At 36.4% G+C, this 21,829-nt stretch overlaps 1 protein-coding gene across 1 annotated transcript in view; it reads left to right on the plus strand.

Moving 5' to 3' along the window:
* Nucleotides 1-2,195: 2,195 nt before the first annotated feature.
* LOC139973973 (L-threonine 3-dehydrogenase, mitochondrial-like) overlaps nucleotides 2,196-21,829 on the plus strand; it is a 38,290-nt gene continuing 18,656 nt past the window's right edge. The window contains exons 1-3 of the mRNA XM_071980881.1: nucleotides 2,196-2,423; nucleotides 13,362-13,523; nucleotides 20,204-20,317. Coding sequence (XP_071836982.1) covers nucleotides 13,376-13,523; nucleotides 20,204-20,317 — 262 coding nt within the window. The 5' untranslated portion in view covers nucleotides 2,196-2,423; nucleotides 13,362-13,375. The remainder of the gene's footprint in view (nucleotides 2,424-13,361; nucleotides 13,524-20,203; nucleotides 20,318-21,829) is intronic.

The following is a 21,829-nucleotide window of genomic DNA, read 5'->3' on the forward strand; positions in this document are numbered from 1 at the left end:
CACGAACTGTCATTTTTGTCCCATCTCTTGATAACAAGCTAATTAGCGGTGCTTCTTGGTGACTGAATTCAGTAACAGTCTTAGTCTTAACCCATTTATCCGTGCTGTGATGGCGCTGTACCGATATTGCAACGTTTCTGCTGAGACGTCATCACAATGAACCTATGTTGCTCGATCACAATCATGAGATCGAAACTAACTCAAGCCAAATGAAAGGTCATCAGTAATATCCCCAAAATTCGTCTCACTATAATAACAAGTAGTCTGTACACTCTTGCAATTGCCATGCTATTCAGTAATATAGTTCAAGAGACACCACAAAGGTCTGTATTGCCATTGCGCTATTACTGTTACTGCCACCAATGGCATCTCGGTGGACAGTTATCCGCTGCCGATATCATCAGGGCCGACGAGAACCAGGAAAATTATGTCTTCATTTTCTTCCGTCTATGTTATGTGAATGAAAAACCAATAAAAATTAATATTTCATCCCATATTTCCCCGTGCCGCCTAACTGACCGAAGGTCACCCAGGGTTGCACCTACCAAGATATCGCTTCATCTTGTCGGACCTGGTGGTGTGTATTTCGCGGCTAGGGAATACCTCTTTATTACAACTTTTACAAAATATTATCCATTTATCTGAACATTTTCCTGAAAATTGTCAACCTATAAGTGTAGAGATCTTCATTTCTTCATTTTGTCTTCATGGCTCTTATAAGCTGCCGTAATTTTACATTTGTTCGTCGTGAGTCTATAAATAGTTTTCTGTTATATGTAAATAACGGCAACGATTACTATAGATTCATTCATTACCATTCAGAAAGAAATATACGGAAGCCTAGAAAGAACAACACTACACTTACGACTTCTGTACACGGGAAAACGATGGCGAAGCTCTGAAAACTATCGTTTGGCACACTTCGTAGATCGTACCATTTTAACAAGAAATCAAAAATCTGAAAATAACTATTGACACACTTCCAAACATCCTGACAGAACTTGAAAAATCAATTATAATAAATCAGTACAAAACGGTGTTAACCCGTACACAAAATTATGTGGAGGCGCGGTCTTTTTCAAGTAATGCAGTATTTTCAAGATGGTATTATAACTTTCAAAAATGGTAATTTTGGTATGTCATGACAAAATTGAATGTCTCCCAGATTACTCCTCTAATTGCGGGTGTTTCGAATTACAATCACCAAAATCTGCTCGCAATCCCGGTGCTAAATTTGACAACAATTTAAACATTACATCCCATATAAATAACGTATGTCGTGGAGTATCCTGTGCTCTGAGAAAAAAAAGGAGATAAAATCTCCGAATCGGTTTACCACTCATCTGAAGACATCTGAAAACTTTCAGCGAATGCAAACCTCTGCAGCTAGTCTTATCTCCCTCTCACGAAAACAAGAGCATGCATCACACCAGTTCTTCTTTCAAACCAAACTTAAATGTTACCTGTTTAAAATTGCTTTATCAACTGTTATTACTTTTCTCTTTTTCTCTTACTTGTTAAGAGCATTTAAATGTTTTTAAAATTTATGTGCTACATAACAACTGTATTATTCTTGTTGCAGCTATTATAATTATTGTTATAAGTATTATTGTTATTATTCTTACTATTATTATTGTTATTATTATCGTTATAATATTATTGTTATTGTTATTTTTATTATATTGTTAATATTAATATTATATTATTGTTATTATATTATTATTATTAATATTATTATTATTATTAGTGTAGTAGTATTAGTAGTATTAGTAGTATTAGTAGTAGTAGTAGTAGTATTAGTAGTAGTAGTAGTAGTAGTAGTAGTAGTAGTAGTAGTAGTAGTAGTAGTAGTAGTAGTAGTAGTAGTAGTAGTGGTAGTAGTATCATCATTATTATTATTGTCCAAATGTTTTTTCTTAGTTTTTTTACACCTTTTCTAGATGGTTAGAAATAATGAAATTGCTATCACTGTTAGATTCATGACATTTTGACGAAATATACTAAAATGTAACGGTAATTTTCTGTTTTGCAATTTGCGAAATTCGTCAACATAATGTACGTTATACGCTTCCGTGGAAATGTGGTTATAAGTTCTGTGATCTGATTGGTTGTGGTTTGGGGGCAGGACTTGTGTGTGGTTGTGTTTGCAAACGTAGCATATCTGTGAATAGAATACACATGGCCGTTATAACTGTACTGTACATGTATGTACATATTAACCGTATAGTTAAAAACAAACTGAGCTTTAACACATCCTCTTCCTAACACTTAACAGAATTACACGAGGAATAGTATACTTAACATTGACAAAACAATAACTCCACGTTGTCGTACGACGATACTTTCAACTTCGACGACCAGCTCATGATTCATCGTAGAATTTTGTGATCCAAAGCATTTTCATGAAAGAGTACCTAACTTAGGTATGTAATTGTTTGATCATGGAATGCGGAGAAAAGAAAGTTAGGCCCATCCTACCGATAATTTTGATTAAGCATTTAAATTAAGGCACGACCGAGATCCTAATGTTAGGCCTTCGGCTGTAACAATCGTTACTTCCTTCATGTACAAATACAATAACCAGTCCTGATCTAGTTTTGGACTATTCATACGGTGTTATTCTTATGATTAGGTCGTGGTTCCATTTCAATCTTCATAGGCTACCTTTATCTTAACTCTAGATTGGCAAACATAGCCTAGCCGTACGTACCGCTTACCCCAGTCAGTCAGTGTTAAACTTTAGTCAGGCTTTAGTCTCTAACTTAGTGTAGCCCAACCATAGGCCTGAAAACAAGTTCCTACTCCAGTACTAGCTTAGGCTGGGGCTTGCATAATGTAGGCCTAGCCCTAAGTGTTCACAAGTGTTATGCCAAACTAATATAGGGAACAGATTAATAACAAGTTTTTGGAATGGTGTGAAGTTGTTAGTGGAGTTCCACAAGGGAGTGTTTTGGGTCTGGTGAGATTGATCTATATCAATGACCTACCAGAAATTGTGAAGAATATCGTAAGAATGTTTGCTGATGATACAAAAATTTATTCTACAGTCAGCCTAGACAATGATAGAGCAGTCCTGCAACATGATGTTTACAACTTGCAACAGTGGTCTCAAGTGTGGCAACTTTCCTTTAAATTTAAATTTAATGTTATGCCTTTTGGAAGGAACAATCCTAAACATCATTATTTCTTCCATGGTGATAATGACACTAAATACCATCTTTGCATAGCCCAAGTGAATAGAATGACCTGGGGGTGTTATTCCAGGATTCCATACAAGTACAAGTACATTTCTATCAAGGTGAACAAAGCAAACAGCATGCTGGGTTTGATTAAGAGGTCCTTTTCAAGCTTTAGATGCTTTAGTTATTACCTTATCCAAAGCACTTGTGAGGCCACATCTGGAATATTGTAATGTTATTCCGTTCCCACATCTAAGAAAGGACATAAACGGTTTTGAGAGTGTTCAACGCAGAGCTATACGTCTTGTGCCTGCATTTGCATGCCACAGATAGATGATCTTATTCAAACTTATGAGATTGTTAATGGTTTGGAGGATATTAAGTGTAGCAAATTGTTTACCTTGGATCAGTCTGACACAACCGTGGGCATAGCATCAAGATTGCCAAAGAGCATTGCAAATCAAATACACGTCTCAACTATTTTTTTCTTACCGAGTTGTTAATACTCTCGCCCTGAGGTTGTGGTCTCTGCAACTTCTTCGAATGATTTCAAGGCAAAATTGGTCAACCACTGGAACCTACATGACGAGGAGCTGTATAGTTCTTAGGCATTTGGAGTTGTACAGTGTATCATTAGTGTGCAGTGCTGTTAGTTTATTTCTGTTGTCTGTGAACTTTTCTATCTGTTTTGTGCTGAAGTTGGGAGGGTTTAAAAAGAACTTTCCTTTCTTGGAGCCCGTCAAGAATCAAGAATCAAAGTTAAAATAAATTGTGCTAGGTCTTCTATTCAGTTGTGTACTGTAGGGATAACAATGTTTAGTTAAATTCGTAAGGTAGGCTAGGCTACACTATAGACTGAAATTAGTGTACATCTAACAAGAGGAAGTTGTTATTTATTGGTGATTTAGCCTACTGTGCTAGGATATGAACCATACCCTAGGCCTAACTTATTAAAACTTGGTTGTGGCTATTTACCCGATTGTCGGACGAACAAGTACGGCGCATGTTCTTATTCACCCGATCACAATACTTGAACTGAGAGACTCATCAAGCTATCTGAGAGGAATGAATTTGTGTCCTTGCATACCATCTAAACAGTCAAAACGTGTACAGATGCACTATGTTATAATAGCGTATTGGTTTTAATTGAATGGCGTAAGGTCTCCTCCTTTTCATTTCGCATATAATTAGAATATAGATAAATATATATTAATTAATCATGACATGATTGACTGTACAGTACAGGGCTGTACCTATTTTAAATGAATGTCACTCCGGGTGGAACTACCGTAAAATTCATTTTAAGTACAGATAATACAACCTTATTTATAATTCAATGGATGACTTGTGGAAAGACAAGAGGTGATATGAATACTGAATAGTAGACTTTAAGTATATAATTTTGTTAAATCATATCTCAGTCAGTCTTCCTATATATGGATGTCCTCAAGTACTTTATTTTAAACAAGAAAGTAAGAGTACAATACCGTACATACCGTAGTGCGATATAGCAGACTGTAAGTTTTGTGCGATGAGTTTGTGCGTGTACAGTATAGGTGTGCTACTTTGATGCAATTTTGCATTCTAACTCTGCATATAAAGTTACCTCTTTTTACCATAAATATGATGCAAATGTGTATTGCAGGTAGACTATAGTTACCCTGCATACATGCAATGGTCTATTACATTGCATAATAATATTGCACAGTGTGCTTCTTTGCATTATGTATGTAAAGTTTTGTGGTTTCCTAGAATAATATTTGCACACAGAATGTTTACAAGATAAGATTATTCCTTACCAAGGGTTAGCCTCAAGTAAGGAACAGTATCTCTGGCTGGAACAATGAACTGCTTTAGATCGCAGATCAGGTCTGTGAAACTTGAAGAGTAGGTTATTTTTTTTCAACCAGGAATGTTTTTTGTTTGGTTTTTTGCACTGTAGTCATCCCTTCCAGCCAATGTGCTAAATGTCTGCTACAATGCTGCAGGTGCCCAGCGACTGATTTCCTTTCAGACACGAAGGGAAAACTTCCTGTACACCACCAGACTCTGCTGGTCGATCACCTTTGCTGGTTTGCTAGTTGTTAGGTTACTGTACGTGTACCAAGTTTATTATTAAGTTACCTGGAATTTCTCAACTGATGAGAAAACACTCTGTCTATAGGGACATTTGGAGATTTGGCAAATGATTTCTCAGTATGCACAGTATCTCACTAACCTACACCTGTCATATTTCCTGCTGGATGACATTCAGGTACAATAAAATAGAATGGAATGTTTGAGAAAGATAATCAAATTACTTGGACTCACAAATAATGTGAATAGATTTCTTTGGTCTTGTCTGGCTTGTGGTCTGCTGTTTTACTGTCTTAAGAAACAGAAAGAAGTCAGTTTGTAGGCCTACAGTAATGTATACCGTAGTACTGTACAATAGCTACATTGGATATCCTAAGTTCATAAGGGCAGTCGGAACAGCATGCCAGTGAACTATATATGACTGAATTTTATTGCGCAGTTATCAAAACGTTGAAGTTATCAATATTTAATTAAGGAGGCTTGCGGTGTAATCAAAGAGACTGTTTTCAAGGTGCAATGAGTTGCAACCATGAACTAAATACAGTACAGGGTGGTTTTCATTGTACTAGATATAGTACATGGTGGTTGTCATTGTACTAGATATAGTACATGGTGGTTGTCTTTGAACTATATATAGTACATGGTGGTTGTCTTTGAACTATATATAGTACATGGTGGTTGTCATTGTACTAGATATATATAGTACATGGTGGTTGTCATTGAACTATATACAGTACAGGGTGGTTTTCATATAGTACATGGTGGTTGTCATTGAACTACTGTATATATAGTACATGGTGGTTGTCATTGAAAGTTATAGTACATGGTGGTTGTCATTGAACTATATATAGTACATGGTGGTTGTCATTGAACTATATATAGTACATGGTGGTTGTCATTGAAAGTTATAGTACATGGTGGTTGTCATTGAACTATATATAGTACATGGTGGTTGTCATTGAACTATATAAATTACATGGTGGTTGTCATTGAAAGTTAAAGTACATGGTGGTTGTCATTGAACTATATAAATATATATTTGATACTGGAGAGATTTTATGTCCCTTTTTTCATTTTGCTGAAATGTCCATTCATCATACCCTTTTGCTTGTATCTCCCTTTTCAATGGTTGTGTCAATATACCATCAGATATCATTGATAGTTATTCAACCATACATTGGGTGGATGCGAAATTATGAGGGTTTACTGCAAAAATTGGCCTAATTTTGAACACCAAAATGTGACATTATGAAAATGGCTGTAATTGAGATGCGCTTTTCTTAGTTTTTCCCATGTTATTATGCCTTGACTTTGCATTTTCTATTCAAGTGAAAGCAGAGCTTCAATTACACTTGCAAATTTCAGTCACCCATGCTCATCAACTGCTGAAAAATAAAGATCTTGATCTTTGTTAACGTACATATTTTTGGTGTCCTCCTGCATCACATACGTTAACTGGTGGCAACTTTTCATGATTATAACCTAATCACACACTGCACAGTAGTGTACTAGGGATTGCAAGTCCCAGAAACTCACTACTCATGCTGAGAATAGGTCTAATGGCATCTCAGAGGACAAATTCATTCAAAAATACATGTGAAAAAAACTTGTTATTGGTTGTTAAACTGTACAAATTGTTCGGTGTCCTCAACATAACGTACGTTAAATGGGCATAATTTCACTATCAACTGATAGTTTTGAATATCAAAACATTTGTAACTGATCAACACCCCACATACACTGATAGTAAACAATTCTTTCACTGCTAGCAGTTCAATTCCTCTGTATCAGTCACAATTTGTGTGTGGTGTCCTCATTTCTAGCCTGCATAACATACGTTAACTGTGAAAATCTATTTTAGGCCCATGTCAGGAATTCTCACAGAATATTCAACTCACTTAATATTTCACCATGTTTGAAATAGAATTAAACTATTTCCATCATCCAATGAGTCTAAAACATGGTTTGAGAACATATGTTAACGTATGTGATGGTGTCTCATTTTTTGGTGTCTTCATCACATACGTTAACAATATGCACTTTGAATGTAAATTATTGAGAAGACTGAGAACTTTCATGCTAGGAAACACTTCATTCCATGTAGTTCTAAGGTACTCTATCTAACTAGTTGATGAAATTTGTCATTGAGCCAGTGGCTAAGTTCTATAACTCCGAATTCCTGTTGTGTTGTTAACGTATGTTATGGTGTCCTAAATGATCAGCCTCATTAACTTACAAGGAATGTGATAAGAACTTCAATTTTTTTTTTTGTGTCATAAGATATCATTTGACATTGCTCATATATATTCCCCTTCACTTTAATGGAGAAGGGGCTATGTTTATAGACAACTGTAGGACACCGAGTAACATACGTTAACATCATCACTTGTCCTTTTTATTTGCCTCAAATCCACCTTTCTTAATACTGTATTATCTTTTAACATTACTAATTGTGTTCGACATTCACCGGAGAACCAGAATCAGCACTCAAATAGATACCTTTGTGTAATTCATTTTTGAACATGCATGTCACACTTTAGTAAACCAGTATCAAATAATGACTTATATACATGGTGGTTGTCATTGAACTTTATACTGCAGGGCAGTTGTCATTGAACTTTATACAATACAGGGTGGTTGACATGGAACTATACATACAGTACAATATTCTGCTGGCTGAAGATTTTGCCCAGTATAAAATGCTGGAAATCTTTGTTCATCTTTAGATCAAACCACTTCCTCATAGCATATTACTTTATGGGGTGATTTGATGAATTTTTCAAAGTTGGTGGTGGTCTGTGGATTGCGTAGATCTGGCAACAGCAGAATGATTAGTGTCACCGTAGCGATTCAGACCTGCTGTGCAAATTGTTTTTCTTGATATAATATTGAACACACTTACATTCACAGAGGAAAATAATAATTCAGCAAAACTGTCACATTTTTGTTTTATTAATTTCTTAAAACAGGAAAACTAGACAGCTATGTATTGCATTCCAGATGTACAGTATCAAGTTTCAAGGAGAAATCAACAAGAACATTTATAATGGAAAAGTAAAAAAAAATAAATAAATAAAATAAAATAATATTTGCTGTTATGACAGAAGGGTTTAGCCCTGGAGCCAAAATAGATAACCATGATTCAGTCAAACATACAGTAGTACCATGTGTACCTTGAATTAATTAGGTACAAGATGCTGAGATTGAGTTTTCAACTTTACGGTGTGGAACTGGAATGGTCTTCTTTTCCCCTTGCAGCGACTGTTTCTTTGTCTGCCAGATGCTAGAATATATCTCAGTAATGCACAGACTAACAAATACTTAGTGTTGTTTGTTTTGGATGGTGAAGCATAACATACTGCACACAAAGCTTTGTGATTCCAATTCAGGGCCTTAGCCTGGGTAGAACCCCTTGGGGTGCAATAGGGGTACAGTTGAGGAACATCAAGAAACATTATGCAGCGTCCAAACGTTACACACAGTGGTGCTGTGAAGTATGCACGGTATTAACCAGGACTTTTTAAGTAATTGTTAGTGTGTTTGGGGGGGGGGGGTGGGGAGGGAGTCATTTCCCAAGTGGGACCATCATGACAATGTTTACTGTAAGAGGAGTGCAACCATCAGTTGGCATGTAGCATAGTAAAAAAATGTTTACCAAAAATGCCTCCCACATTGCTGGAAACAGCACTTCCCAAGCCTTGTAAGTTGCATCAAAACATTCATTATTTTGAGATCTCCTGTTTTAGAAATTTACACTTCAAAAAAACAAAAGAAGAAGGTAAATTACAAAAGTTTATTCGGTATAATCACTTTGTAGGGGAAGATAGGACTTTACGTTACTATTATAAGCTGTTCTTTTTCATTGTTTTTAATAAACAGAGATATAAAAGCACGCTAGGGCATTCTAATGGTAGCCGTAGCCTATATATGTTGAGGGGAAGCCATATGGAGAAGTAAGGTGTAAATTAATTGTTAGGGTTTGTGTTATCACTACTTGGTTTACATAACAAAAGGGACATACTGGGGCAGCCGGGCGGGGTAGGTAAAGGAGCTGAGTGGGTGGGCAGCCATGTAGGGCACTGTTGGACTCTTTCTTCGTAGAATTAGCTTTCCATTCCTGGTATTGAACGTTGTGCCCTTCCAATAAGTTAATATCCTTCTTCAATGGTGACTTTGAACTTCCAAACTTGCGTGTGATAATCCAGACCTGATGTGTTGGCCCTTACGAGAGACTTAAACAGGTTCAGTACGACATTGCGATCAAAATCGATTGTTTCTGCAGCTGTTGCCTGTTGGTTGTCTCTCTCTCTCTCATCTCCTATTGGACAGATAACCTAAAGTTCTGTCATCTGCGAACCTACTTAATTCCGCCTGCACGCCTATATCTCTAAGTCCCTCATGTGCATTGTGAAACAAGTACAGTCTAGGCTCTAATTACCAACGCTTGTACACTACCACGCAGCTGTTTACCTCCATCCGTTTGGATGCAAAACTACTCGCTGCTTCCGGTTTCATAGCCATTCCTCGGTCCAGTTCAATATATATACAGTATGAGACCATCTATTCCAACGTGTCCTGATTTTTGTTAGCAGACCTACTGTGTCAAATGCCTTCTGCAGGTCTAAATATATCACATCTGCCAGAAACCCTCTGTCAATACACCTTGCTAACTTTTATCCCCTAGCTTGTATTGAAATTACAGAATGAGGCTAAATAAGCATGTGGAATGGTACTGTATTTACATGTTGTATTATCTTCTATACATGTACAGTATGCATTTTTGCATTGACTTGGCCTCAATATGGTAAAACCTTACAGACTGGTTACTGTAAATGAGAACAACTTTACATGGGACACTTTAATTTACACTGCTGTACTTGTCCATGAAATTATTAAGTAAACATTTCACTATTGAATCTGTGGGTTGTAAAAATGTCTGTATAAATTGAATTAAACCATAAATGGCTGACTATTATGATGTTCAGACTTTATAGTCACATATATGGTTGTTGACGACCAAGTACAGTACACTTAACAGATTAGTTGAGGTTATGCATATTCATACAGTATGACAGAAGTCACCAAATATAATAACTAACGATACTAAAGGTGCAGGCCTACAGTACAGTGTGTATTTATAAACCATTAGATTTCTGTCTGCTATATATATATCATATTAATCTCATTTCGGGTGGGTGGTCAAGCATGCAGCATCACAAACAGCATTGAATGCAGCATACTTTTGTGAGAAGGTGTTTTAATAGAGATAGCCTCTAATCAATATAACTGTACAGTGCCTGGTATATATTGTAGCATATATACTTATAGTACTGTAGGTTTTCTTTGGTAACAATTCCTGTTTCTCTATTCAAACCAGTTTTTGAGTTTTGGTTCAATTTTGATACAATATAAGGCAAAAACAAATTTTGTTGCTACTTGTGTACTGTTTGGTATTAGTCTAAGTCTAGCTACATATTAACTGTACATGAGGTAATCACATACGGATCAGACATTGTGTACAGTACCTTCTCTAGTCAGGTGACAAATATTAACTGCACGGTGTATAGTAGTAAGTATTAATTATCGGATACTTATCAAAATCATGAAATCTTGTAAATGGAAGCAAAAAGTTTGCAGTAATCTTTTTTCACATACTGTATGTGTCCTGTCGTGGAACTGTAATCTTGTATGCACTACCAGTATTGTATGTACACACTATAGGCACGGAAACTGTAATTTATCCAGTGTCGTATTGTGTGTGCACATATTGCATTGTATGTGCACACATTGCATTGTATACACGTACAAATACGCAGGGAATACAGTAATTTATCCAAAGTCGTATTATGTGTGCACATATTGCATTACAATGTGCACACATCGCATTGTATACACGTACAAATACGCAGGGAATACAGTAATTTATCCAGTGTCGTATTGTGTGTGCACATATCGCATTGTATGTGCACACATCGCATTGTATACACGTACAAATACGCAGGGAATACAGTACAGTAATTTATCCAGTGTCGTATTGTACATGCACATATCGCATTGTATGTGCACACATCGCATTGTATACACGTACGAATACACAGGGAATACTGTTATTTATCCGGCATCGCATTGTAAATACACATATCGCATTATATGTGCACACATCGCATTGTATGTGCACACATCGCATTGTATGTATACATGCATGTACAAAATGTCGCATTGCAAACTGCCTTGCAAAATCGACCTGTTGCCATACATACAGGATTGTAATCATGTACAGAAGTATAATTTATGAGAGAGAAAGATCAAAACCTTCAAAACGGCTTCAAAAAATTTGCATACTATTAAAATTATTCCTTGGTAGCTACTGTACTGTGAAGTTGGGCGCTTCTCACAGAGATTACCGATGTTCAACACAAAGGAGATTTTGTGGTTTTAACCAGAACTATAGCTTACTGTTGTACATATCATTAACTAGGTACCTTCTTTACCCAAGTTTTGACCCCTTTTACTACAGTACAATAATAATAATAATAATAGTAAATTACATTTACATTTACAAAGCGCTTAATACAGCGTTTCAAAGCACTTTACAAAGTAGGAAAGAGACAAAGGAAACCAAGGAAAAAGAAACTAAGTTGTCTCTTGAAAATACAAAGAGAGGGGGAGTCACAAACGTGAAATGGGAGTTCGTTCCAAAGAGTTCTACAACTGAGCAAAGGAAAGTTTTTTTAAAACTTCCACTAAAAATTCAGCCTTTGACAACCACTCATTTGGGAAATTGGCAGTGTACTGTAGGCCTACATTAATGCTTGTACTGTGTGATTAATGCTATTCACAAATATCACCAGTTTCGGCTAAGTGTTTTCAGATACTGTACCAACTTTTGCAGGGTACAGGCTGAGTAAAATTTTATTGAATGAAATTTTTGAATCTAATTGCTTTAGTTATAAAATGTAGTAGGTTTGGTTTAAATTTGTCAGAACAAATTTTATAAACAACTTGTGTACATAAATTTTTTGTACTGGTAAGTATACTGTTCACAATTGCAATTTGATCAAATAGCTCAGATTAGCTGCACTTATATGACGTACTGTACACAGGTTGGAAATTTGATTCAGACTTTGACGCAAGTAAGATTCTTCAAATTACAAAATGCCAGCGAAAGTTTGTTTCTATTTATTTTTAGAAAAGCTTGCACACATGTCAGTACACACAAAACTACCTGCATCTTGAGGTTTTGCAGCCCTATGGGTTATATGCGCCATGAGAATTATATCATAGTTTGTTTGGCGCCAAAGAAAAATTGAGTAATATTATTGTTATTATTATGATTATTATATGCTAATTCTGTTATTCGAGTTAAAACTATATGTAGAGATACAGTACAGATGGTACAGTATCATACTAAACCGTATGTAGAGGGCAGTGTGGAGAGTTGGGTATGCCAAGTTAATACAGGAACAAAAAACGTTGTACTGTTTGCACTTTTGTAACAAGGACGTTATTCCAAACGTAGAAAGAAGTAAAAGAATGGGAGAATTCCTGGATTAGCTCTGATAAAGTTACACTATTAGGCTGTCCTAGTCAGAGGGACATTGTGAACAGGATCAAAGGTCTGTGATACCCAGTGCACATGTGACCATTGTCTAGGTTTTGCACACTTATTACTGTTGTCACTGGTCGGCCAATCGCAGCTGTTCTTTGAGCAATGAGAGCTTCTTTGGTACTGAATATGCATTACGATGCCTTTTCTCATTGTTTCAAGCAAGAGGCAGAACAGAATATATGAATGAAATCTGTCTTCAGCGGATACAGGTTTTCATACATTCGATCATTAATTTCTTAATTAATGAAACTTTTCTTGGCAAAATTAGCTCGGTGAAACCCTCTCATTTTTTCATGGTTCGTCAGATATGCAGCTTAAACAAAGTTCCAATTTTTGAAAATGAACAGTTTTGTGTATTTCTTTTTTGAAACAAATGGAACCATGCACTTTAATATATGTACAGTATAAGACCAATATGCCCCCCCCCCAAAAAAAAAAAATCCAATCCAAAATGAAACTTGTACAGTACATACCATTTCTCTGTCTCTCTTTTACAGACAGTCGTTAGAAAATGAACCGAGTTTTCCGTCAGCTGGTTACAAGGACATTGATTGCCCCATCTTTAGCAATACGTGGTTGTGCCTGTTCTCTCTCCAGCAGTAGCAGAAACCTTCAGAATTATCAGTCAGATGTTGACCATCCGAGGGTCCTTATCACAGGTTTGAACTTGGTTGAAAGTTCCTGTTCACAGGAACGATTTATATAAATTTTATATATTTAATGTAAAGGGAAAATGAAATCTAAGTATACCGCAGAAAGAGGAGGGTAAAAATTTGACTCCGGGTGATGTAGATTTTGATCTGCGGCAACTCAGCTTAATATGTGTATACATGGCCATGGAGAACAACACTGTAGGTTAATGTAGCCTGGTACTGGATACAGTGTAGAATGGGTCTCGGTCAATGATCCCTCTAAACCAGGGTTTCCCTAACTTAATATCCACACGAACCCCCTGTGGATGTCAGAGTTGTCCACGAGCCCCCAACTTTTTCGAGACACGATCTGAGTCATTATAGTATAATACGCATAACAGTGCTTCGTAATAGATCAAGTTCATAGTGTTATATTGTAATGAACAAAAAACAAGCGATGAACAAATATTTAATATAAGATCAGATCAGCTCTTTATCTTTACGACGTACTGTCATGCGTACACCAACTTCACCAAAGTCATGCGGCCTCTGTATGTTTTATAATTCAGTTATTTATCACATCTGCACAGTACGGTCCTACTATGGCAACACATGCGTATGGAACGCGAAAAGAGTTTGTCGATAGGTACCACTTTTGTACATTACTAAATTAAATGATATATCAGATTTTAGTTCAACAAAAAGTACTCTAGTTTTGACTTTCAGAAACGTCTCACAAACTCCCTGGGATGGACTCTCGCACCCCCTGGGGGTTCATGCACCCCAGTTAGGGAACCCCTGCTCTAAGCTCTGACTGTCTTCGCATCAATAATATTCACTGTGAAAAAAATAACTGCACAGGCAAATTTACATTTGCACGGTAGCTCAGAGGGAAAAAAAAAAAATAGTTTGGCAGTGTCAGGCTAAATTAATAAATGGTGTGAGCATTTCTATTTTGTGTGTGTCCTGGTTCTAATATGAGTGCAAGCATGCACAGGACCACAGCCTAGAAGAAAACATTCATCGCATATATATGTACATACTGTAGTGTATACATCTGAAATAGAAAGGCTGGCCAGTATCATGATCTGAACCTTGGGTCAGCCAGAAAGAAGACTTTCGTAGACCTAGTGTTGGTGAGCAGATATAATATCTTGCAGACTACACAAAGAAGGTATTGTAAAGTAAAGATATTGATGCATGTTCCACATACTGTATATCATCTGCATCATTACTTGAGATGCTACTAACTCTTGTGAATTGTAACCTTGCTTTAACCTCTCTACATATGTACTCAATTCTTTTATAATGGCCTTTATTCTGAACCCTTGATGGACCAGTTAAACAAAGATTCAGTGAGATATCCTTTGTCTATGTAATGTCAATCAATATCATTACCCAACTGGCCATTATTGTTTGGCCTTGAATTATCTGTGTGTCATGGACAAGAAAACATTTGAGGCTTAATGTTTATGATGTGAACTAGCACTGTACTGTATGTCATTCCTCAAGGAGATGCTTGGTTGTCTATTTTGACACTTACTGTATTCATGAATACTTTTCGGTGTCTTTAAATTATTTGGAGCTCCTGGAGCTGCTTAAAGGGTGTGAAGACTCGCGAACAATGAAACGTCTTATGCTGGTAATCTGACCTAGTTTTGAATGAGGTGTAACAGAAGCGTTAGACACCACCATCGATCCCAGAAAATACACACACAGCTTGCTACGGTAATTAGACACTAGTGAACAGTCAATACATACAGCTACGGTCAATACCCACAGCACAGTGTTCATAGCAGCATGGACATGTCAGGTCTACTGTAGATGAAAGATAACAAGGTATCACGTTTCATTACTGTCTGCATTTTGTAGGACAAGAAGAAAACTTTACTTTTCAAGCAACGGAAAGTTAACTTTTTCAGACGGCGGCAATGCTTTTAAAAGGATAGTTTAGTATACTAGTGTAGCACATGGTGCTGTGGAATTTGCCTGCATTTTTGAGAGACTAGCAGTTGAAATTGTCACAGTTTACACTATGAACTTGAGACAAACACGTGTGATGTCACCTGTGTTACATTCTGATCATTAGCAAAATATAATTTTTTTTTTTGCTCTTCATTGTTTTGAACTTGGATTGGATCGGGTTCCAACTTTGCTTTTAGTGAATGTGATGTTATCAGTAAACTAATGACTGTAGTTTATTCTCATTGTCAATGCATCCCAAGTTTTCGGAGAAAGATATTAAAGCAGCATTTTGCGTCCTTTTCTATGATTTTTCTCAACCTCACTGACTCCACTATGCAGTGTGTAAATTTAGCGGTCGTCCGGTCGTCCGAGACGACCAAATTACCTGCCGGACAACCAAAACTTGTCAAATCGTGAAGTACTGGTTGCCCGGCGGACAACCAAAAACTTTCAAAAAGGCTGGTTAATGTTCCGTGAAACAAACGGAAAAAGACACGGAAACAAGCGTGAAACCAAAAACTTAAAATGACATTTCAAATAGGAAGAAACTCATTCCAAACTCCGCCTTCATTTAATAAATAATATACGTAGGAAGGCCAAGCCCTCACATTGACATGGACCACTCAAACCAAGCTTTATCATTTATGGTATTTTCTGTTCCGTCCGTTTGTCAACAAAGGCCAATCAGAGTTCAGGTTTACCCCCACGGACAAAGACCCCGCCCATCCACCATTTTTTTTTTTTGTTGTTGAGAAACGAACACCAAGTACACACTCACAACAAGGTCAACGGAAAACATAACAAAACACATTTTTGAACGAACATCTTTCATTATTTCTTTTCAAAAAACCACAACTTCTTCTGACAAGAACCAAATGTTCTCCTACTCCTACAGATCATTAAATTTGTTTGAAAATAAATATATCATAGCAATCAACTGCAAGGTACAGGGTTACCAAAACTTCATTACAGATATTTTCATGCTAAAAATAGACAATGACGCTTTACAAAGATTCCCGTGATTGATTGGCTAATAGTCCCTACCGATTGTTTGCAAACATTCTTGCATTTTCAGTGCTCAATGAACAAGAAGTAAGTTGTTTAACAACAATTACTTGCAACGTTAACTTTCCCTTGTGTAGAGATAACAAAGTTTGTAGTAAAGGCTATAATATATGTGCACTCAAATATCATAACGTTAGGCCTTGTCTCATATTTGTAACGTACATTTTGACAACAATCACTGCTGGTACGAAGATGCACTTGAATTGTTTCTGAGACTATCACTAATATTTTAATCATTGTTTTGATCAGAAAATGTTATGACTTTTGTGGGAAGCTTACATATCTGATCCGGAAAGGATATTTTATCTCACAGAATGTCTTTTCTCTGCAATAAGAGTTGCTAGTGTGAAATGTGCATTTACACCACAGTAGTTTCTGTTGCAAACTTTTTCGCGGCTCAATTGACCACGTGCTTCAGTAAAGTTTATTTTGGAGCAACATTCGTGTGTAAACTTACTTCTGTATTTTAGAACATTGAAGTTTGATGTTTTTATCGACATTGCGTAAAAATCTATTCACATAGGCCTACTGTAATTTTCACACAGATGATTGTTTGCAAAGAACCCAGGATAAATGTTGGATCAGATTTTAAAGATTTGCGCAACTGTAGTTGAAAATGAAGTTCGAACAGGCCTATGTAAATGCAGTAGTACAGTGTGGAATTTAGCGAGAGATATGCACACTGTAGGTACAGCGATTTTGAAGAGTTTGGCTGTTGGAAGCGCTGCAAGGTCAAAGCATTGAGCTACTACAGAGTTGGCGAGTAGGAAGTACAAGGGCGGATGAAGGAGGGGGCTGGGGGTATTTTTTTTTAAACGGCAGGGTGGGCGGAAGGAGTCGGCCGGGCCGCCCCTGTCAAACACCGAAGCTAAGACACTGAACCATCTGCCCTATAATATTGTGTATAATTCACAAAGTATAGGCAGTGATACTACACTAGTATTAGTACAGTAGGTCATACAATAAACGTAATTGGTGCTCGATCGGGACGCAAGCTTTCTTTTACAGGACGCAAACTTTTTCGAGGGCTTGCGTCCCTGGGACGCAAACTTTTTTTCGCTAATAACATTACTGAAACTGAAACACTAGACCAGTACTATGACGCACCTACAGCTTACCACGTGGTTATTGTATCGTTACGCCCTACAGCAAAACAACATGTACCTAACTAATGTTCACAATCTTTGCTACATTCAGCATTATTAGAAAATATACACAGAAATTGATCTAGAATCCATGAAATCGCTCAACATTCATGGTTTTCTTCGGAGTCCCAAACAAGTTTTTTTTCTGAAGATAAATTACTATAGCTTTACAGGACGACCAAAATTTCAGCAGGACAACCAAAAATTGGTGAGCTGGTTGTCCTGGGGACAACCACTTCAAATTTCTTAAATTTATACACTGCTATGCCATAACAACATACATAACTAGCATAAATCTATTTAGATCTTACAGTTTCAAATGGTGGCATAAAAGTCGTAAAATTTGCAACTTTCAACTTTGTTTTTCTCCAAGATATTTTCCGTTGGGATCCCATTAAACCTCGCCCATAATATGAATATTTAAACACTATGAACGTCATTGACCAATACGTAATACAATACCATGCCTTATTTGTGTACAGTCTATATGGCAGTTGTACAAGGGAGTTCCATAACAACTCCCTGGTTGTACCAACACAAAGTCTTGAATTTATTTTTAGCAACTGCTCATACTAAAGCTGCATCTCTGATTGGTTGAATTCAAACTAGTGGGTTTGGGGGAACTGTACATGCGTTTAGTTTTAAATGTGGAATTTGTCGTGGACACTCTTCTCGTTATTTGCTAATATCCTAAATTACTCGCCAATTAACGTTGTTGGCAGGGAAAAACTTGGCTATGTAATATCTTAGTTTGCTGTTTTGTGATTGATATGTACAAAACTGGATGGACATGTCAAGAAAGTAGAAAACGGCGACCAAACGCAAAATGCTGCTTAGATAAAGAAACTTTCAACCAACAATACTGTATGTCAGTGTGCATCGTCTGTATGACATCACACCTGTTTGCTTCAAGTTCACATTTGGTAAGGCCACGTACTTCTTCCAATGTTGTTTATAACTTAATTTAACCAAACTATGGAATTGAAAGCAAGTTTTACTGGAATGCTCAGATTATGTTCCTCTTTCCTTCATCAGCCGGAAAAATAGGAAAGAAAATACAACTTCACCTGTAATGTCCTTTAAAAAGCCTAGAACATACTGTACTGTACTATTGCACACAAAAGCAATTTCTTAAAGCATGCTTAAATTTTGAGACCGTTCATTTTGGTCTTTGCTGTGATGAGAAAACTGATGGGTTGGCTTCATTAAAAGTCAGTCAGTGCATATATGCCACAAAAATATGCTAGGGAGCCAAATAACGGTCAGGTATGATCAAACTTTGTCATGCATGTTTACATGTTGCCCTTAACTTGTTTAATTGCTTATCTACACATCAACAACTATTTCAATGTCTGGAAAACTAGTCGAACCCCTGCAGTCTCATCAATTCTGAACATTGGAAACCAACCAGCAATGTTAACCTTATTTAGTACAGTAGGAATTTGAAGTATGTTTTCTTTTTTCTTTAAACATTTTGAAATCATGTTGGTCTTTCATGTGCTGTATATTTTATATGTTAAAGGTAGACAATGGCAGGTTGAGTAATATACATGTGTAGAACTTTCACATGACATATTCACAGTACTGTACATTTCCAGCCGACAGCTAGCATGCAGTTACACTATTCATCTACAGTATCTTCTAAGGATGAAGTAAAGTTCAACTACAGTAGTCTAGAATTGTCTCTGATCATGTGAAGTTTTAAAAGAGTTATACTGTAGGCATAAAGACTATGTATAGGCTTACTGCAGTTTAAATGTACACATTATAAATCATTGTATACATACAATGTACATACAGGTATAATGTAAAACTAGGGTTCTAGTTCAGTGCTAGCTTATGTAGAGCTCTGCATGGTTATACAGTAATACAAGGTTAGAGTACAGTAGGTCACAGTATTTGAGGCAGACTGTGCAGTACTATAGAGGACCGGTTCGATTATCAGGACGTGTGTGCACAGGATGTGGCCACTAATGCAAAATTTGGTGAAGTTCTTAGGGTTAGGGTTCTACTGTAGGGTTATTGTACATGAACACGCAGGGGTCCAGCTTTGTCATTAACATTAAAGCTGTTCATAATTTGTGAATTATGGTACTGTAAATGCCTTTTCGTGAGGCAGGTGTTCGTAAATGTCGTCAGCTTGATGAATACACATGTCACTTGTTATGCATGCGCAACATGTTCATCTAATATACATGTACATGTTTACCACAAATTACAGAGTTGCACAGTAGGCACTTTGATTGAGATGTCAGGACTCATTTTCAACACTACCACCTCACTGTATTAAAGGTCGTCCAAGCTTCGGTGAGAAGGTAGTGTACTTACCATGGATCATACAGTAGGTCCACAGCATGGCACTGAATTAAAAGTTTCAACCCCCCCCCCTCTCCCCAAAAACCATGCACCTTTCTCCATCGGTGGAACTAACGCTCCATTTTGTGTATCGTCTTTGCTATTACCGTACATTAAGTTGCTTCCATGCCCATTTGATGTCATTGTCTTATAATTATCTTATTGTTTAATTTGTAGGAGCTCTTGGGCAGCTTGGTCAAGGTTTGAGCAAGTTACTGAAGAAGAAATATGGCAACGATAATGTGGTCATGTCAGATATCGTACGGGCGTCCAGAGATGTGACAGAGACCGGTGAGTTTGGGAAAATATGTACAGGTTTATCTTTTGGAAATCTAGCCATGTTTCCTTCGTTTGATTACATGTTGAACATAATATATACTGGTAGGTCATCTTCTAAAATCGTCTCTCAATATTAGTACACCATCATACAGTAACTAGTTTGTAGTTCTTTAAAAACCAAAGTACAAATCAAATAACAGAGCGTAAAAACAAACAATGTTTTGCTGTTTCACGTACATATCGAGTATATAACAGGGACATTCAGAACAATTATTCATAAGTTAGATACGGACTACCAAATCAGTCATCCCTAAAAAATTGTCCAAAGTACAGTACATGTGCGTTTGCTGAAAGTATGACCATTACATTATGTACCCTTTTATAATGTATGCAGCTGATTAAATTTTTTCCCGGCTAAAACAATACTAATTTTGACCCGATCTCTGTCGCACATGGTACAGCTGGTTTCCACCCCCCCCTCCCTTTCTCTGTTGCCATCTGGACACATAATTTATATGCTGCTACTATAATTGCAACAAATTTCATTTTGAAGTGATTTTATATAATGCTATATCTGACAATATATAGATTAATAAGTAACCAATTCACCAAAATGAACTGTAATATGAAAAATCAACCTTCAGTATCATGTACTGAGATGCAATATATATCCATACAATTTGGTGATTTGATATGGAATGACCCATACTGCATATATATATATATATATATATATATATATATATATCCATACAATGTCCAACGTATGCAATACATGACAATACTTAGTATTGTTGTTGACCAAACTGTGTATATATGGCCCACACTGATAACGTATAATGTTCATCAATAATTATAATAATAATAATAATAATAATATATTGACTTATCTTAGACTTATCTTATCAGGCAATGTTCTAATGATCTCTGCTGACTTTGTTCCACCCCCTTTGTTGTGTTTCTCTGTTTGCTTTTACCTTGCCCTTGCTACTTTACAGTATCCGTAGTTTGCTCAGATTTTGAGTTGTTTATAGTGTACGTTTAAATATAGTTTTTATCATCTTATCTATTTATTTTTCATTGTTATTATCTTTGATTAATTTGTGAAGTTTTTTCTTGTAAATATCTGTAAAGCAATTAGAGCTTACTTTTAGAATAAGTGCACTACATAAATATAATTTAATAATAAAAAGTTAAATTGTCAATCATGTACAGTATGTGTGATGCATGTACAGTAAATATATACATGTAACCTACAGTACTGTATTGTGTGTTGCAGTGATTATGTGTATAGATAGTACAGTATGACACCGACATATATATTAGTACATTAGGCTCTCTAAATTGATCCTTTAAACAGTCCTTTTTGCACTAGATAAGCAGTGTTTATCAGGACTTAATGACCGCTAATTCTTTTACGTTGGTTTTGTTTTAAGCGTATCATACATGTGGTACAATGTCAATCAGGTGCTTTTATATATAGCTATATAGATATAGATATAGATAAAGATATATAGATAAAGA

Source organism: Apostichopus japonicus, chromosome 9 (assembly GCF_037975245.1).
Source record: "Apostichopus japonicus isolate 1M-3 chromosome 9, ASM3797524v1, whole genome shotgun sequence".
Classification (NCBI taxonomy): Eukaryota; Metazoa; Echinodermata; class Holothuroidea; order Aspidochirotida; family Stichopodidae; genus Apostichopus; species Apostichopus japonicus.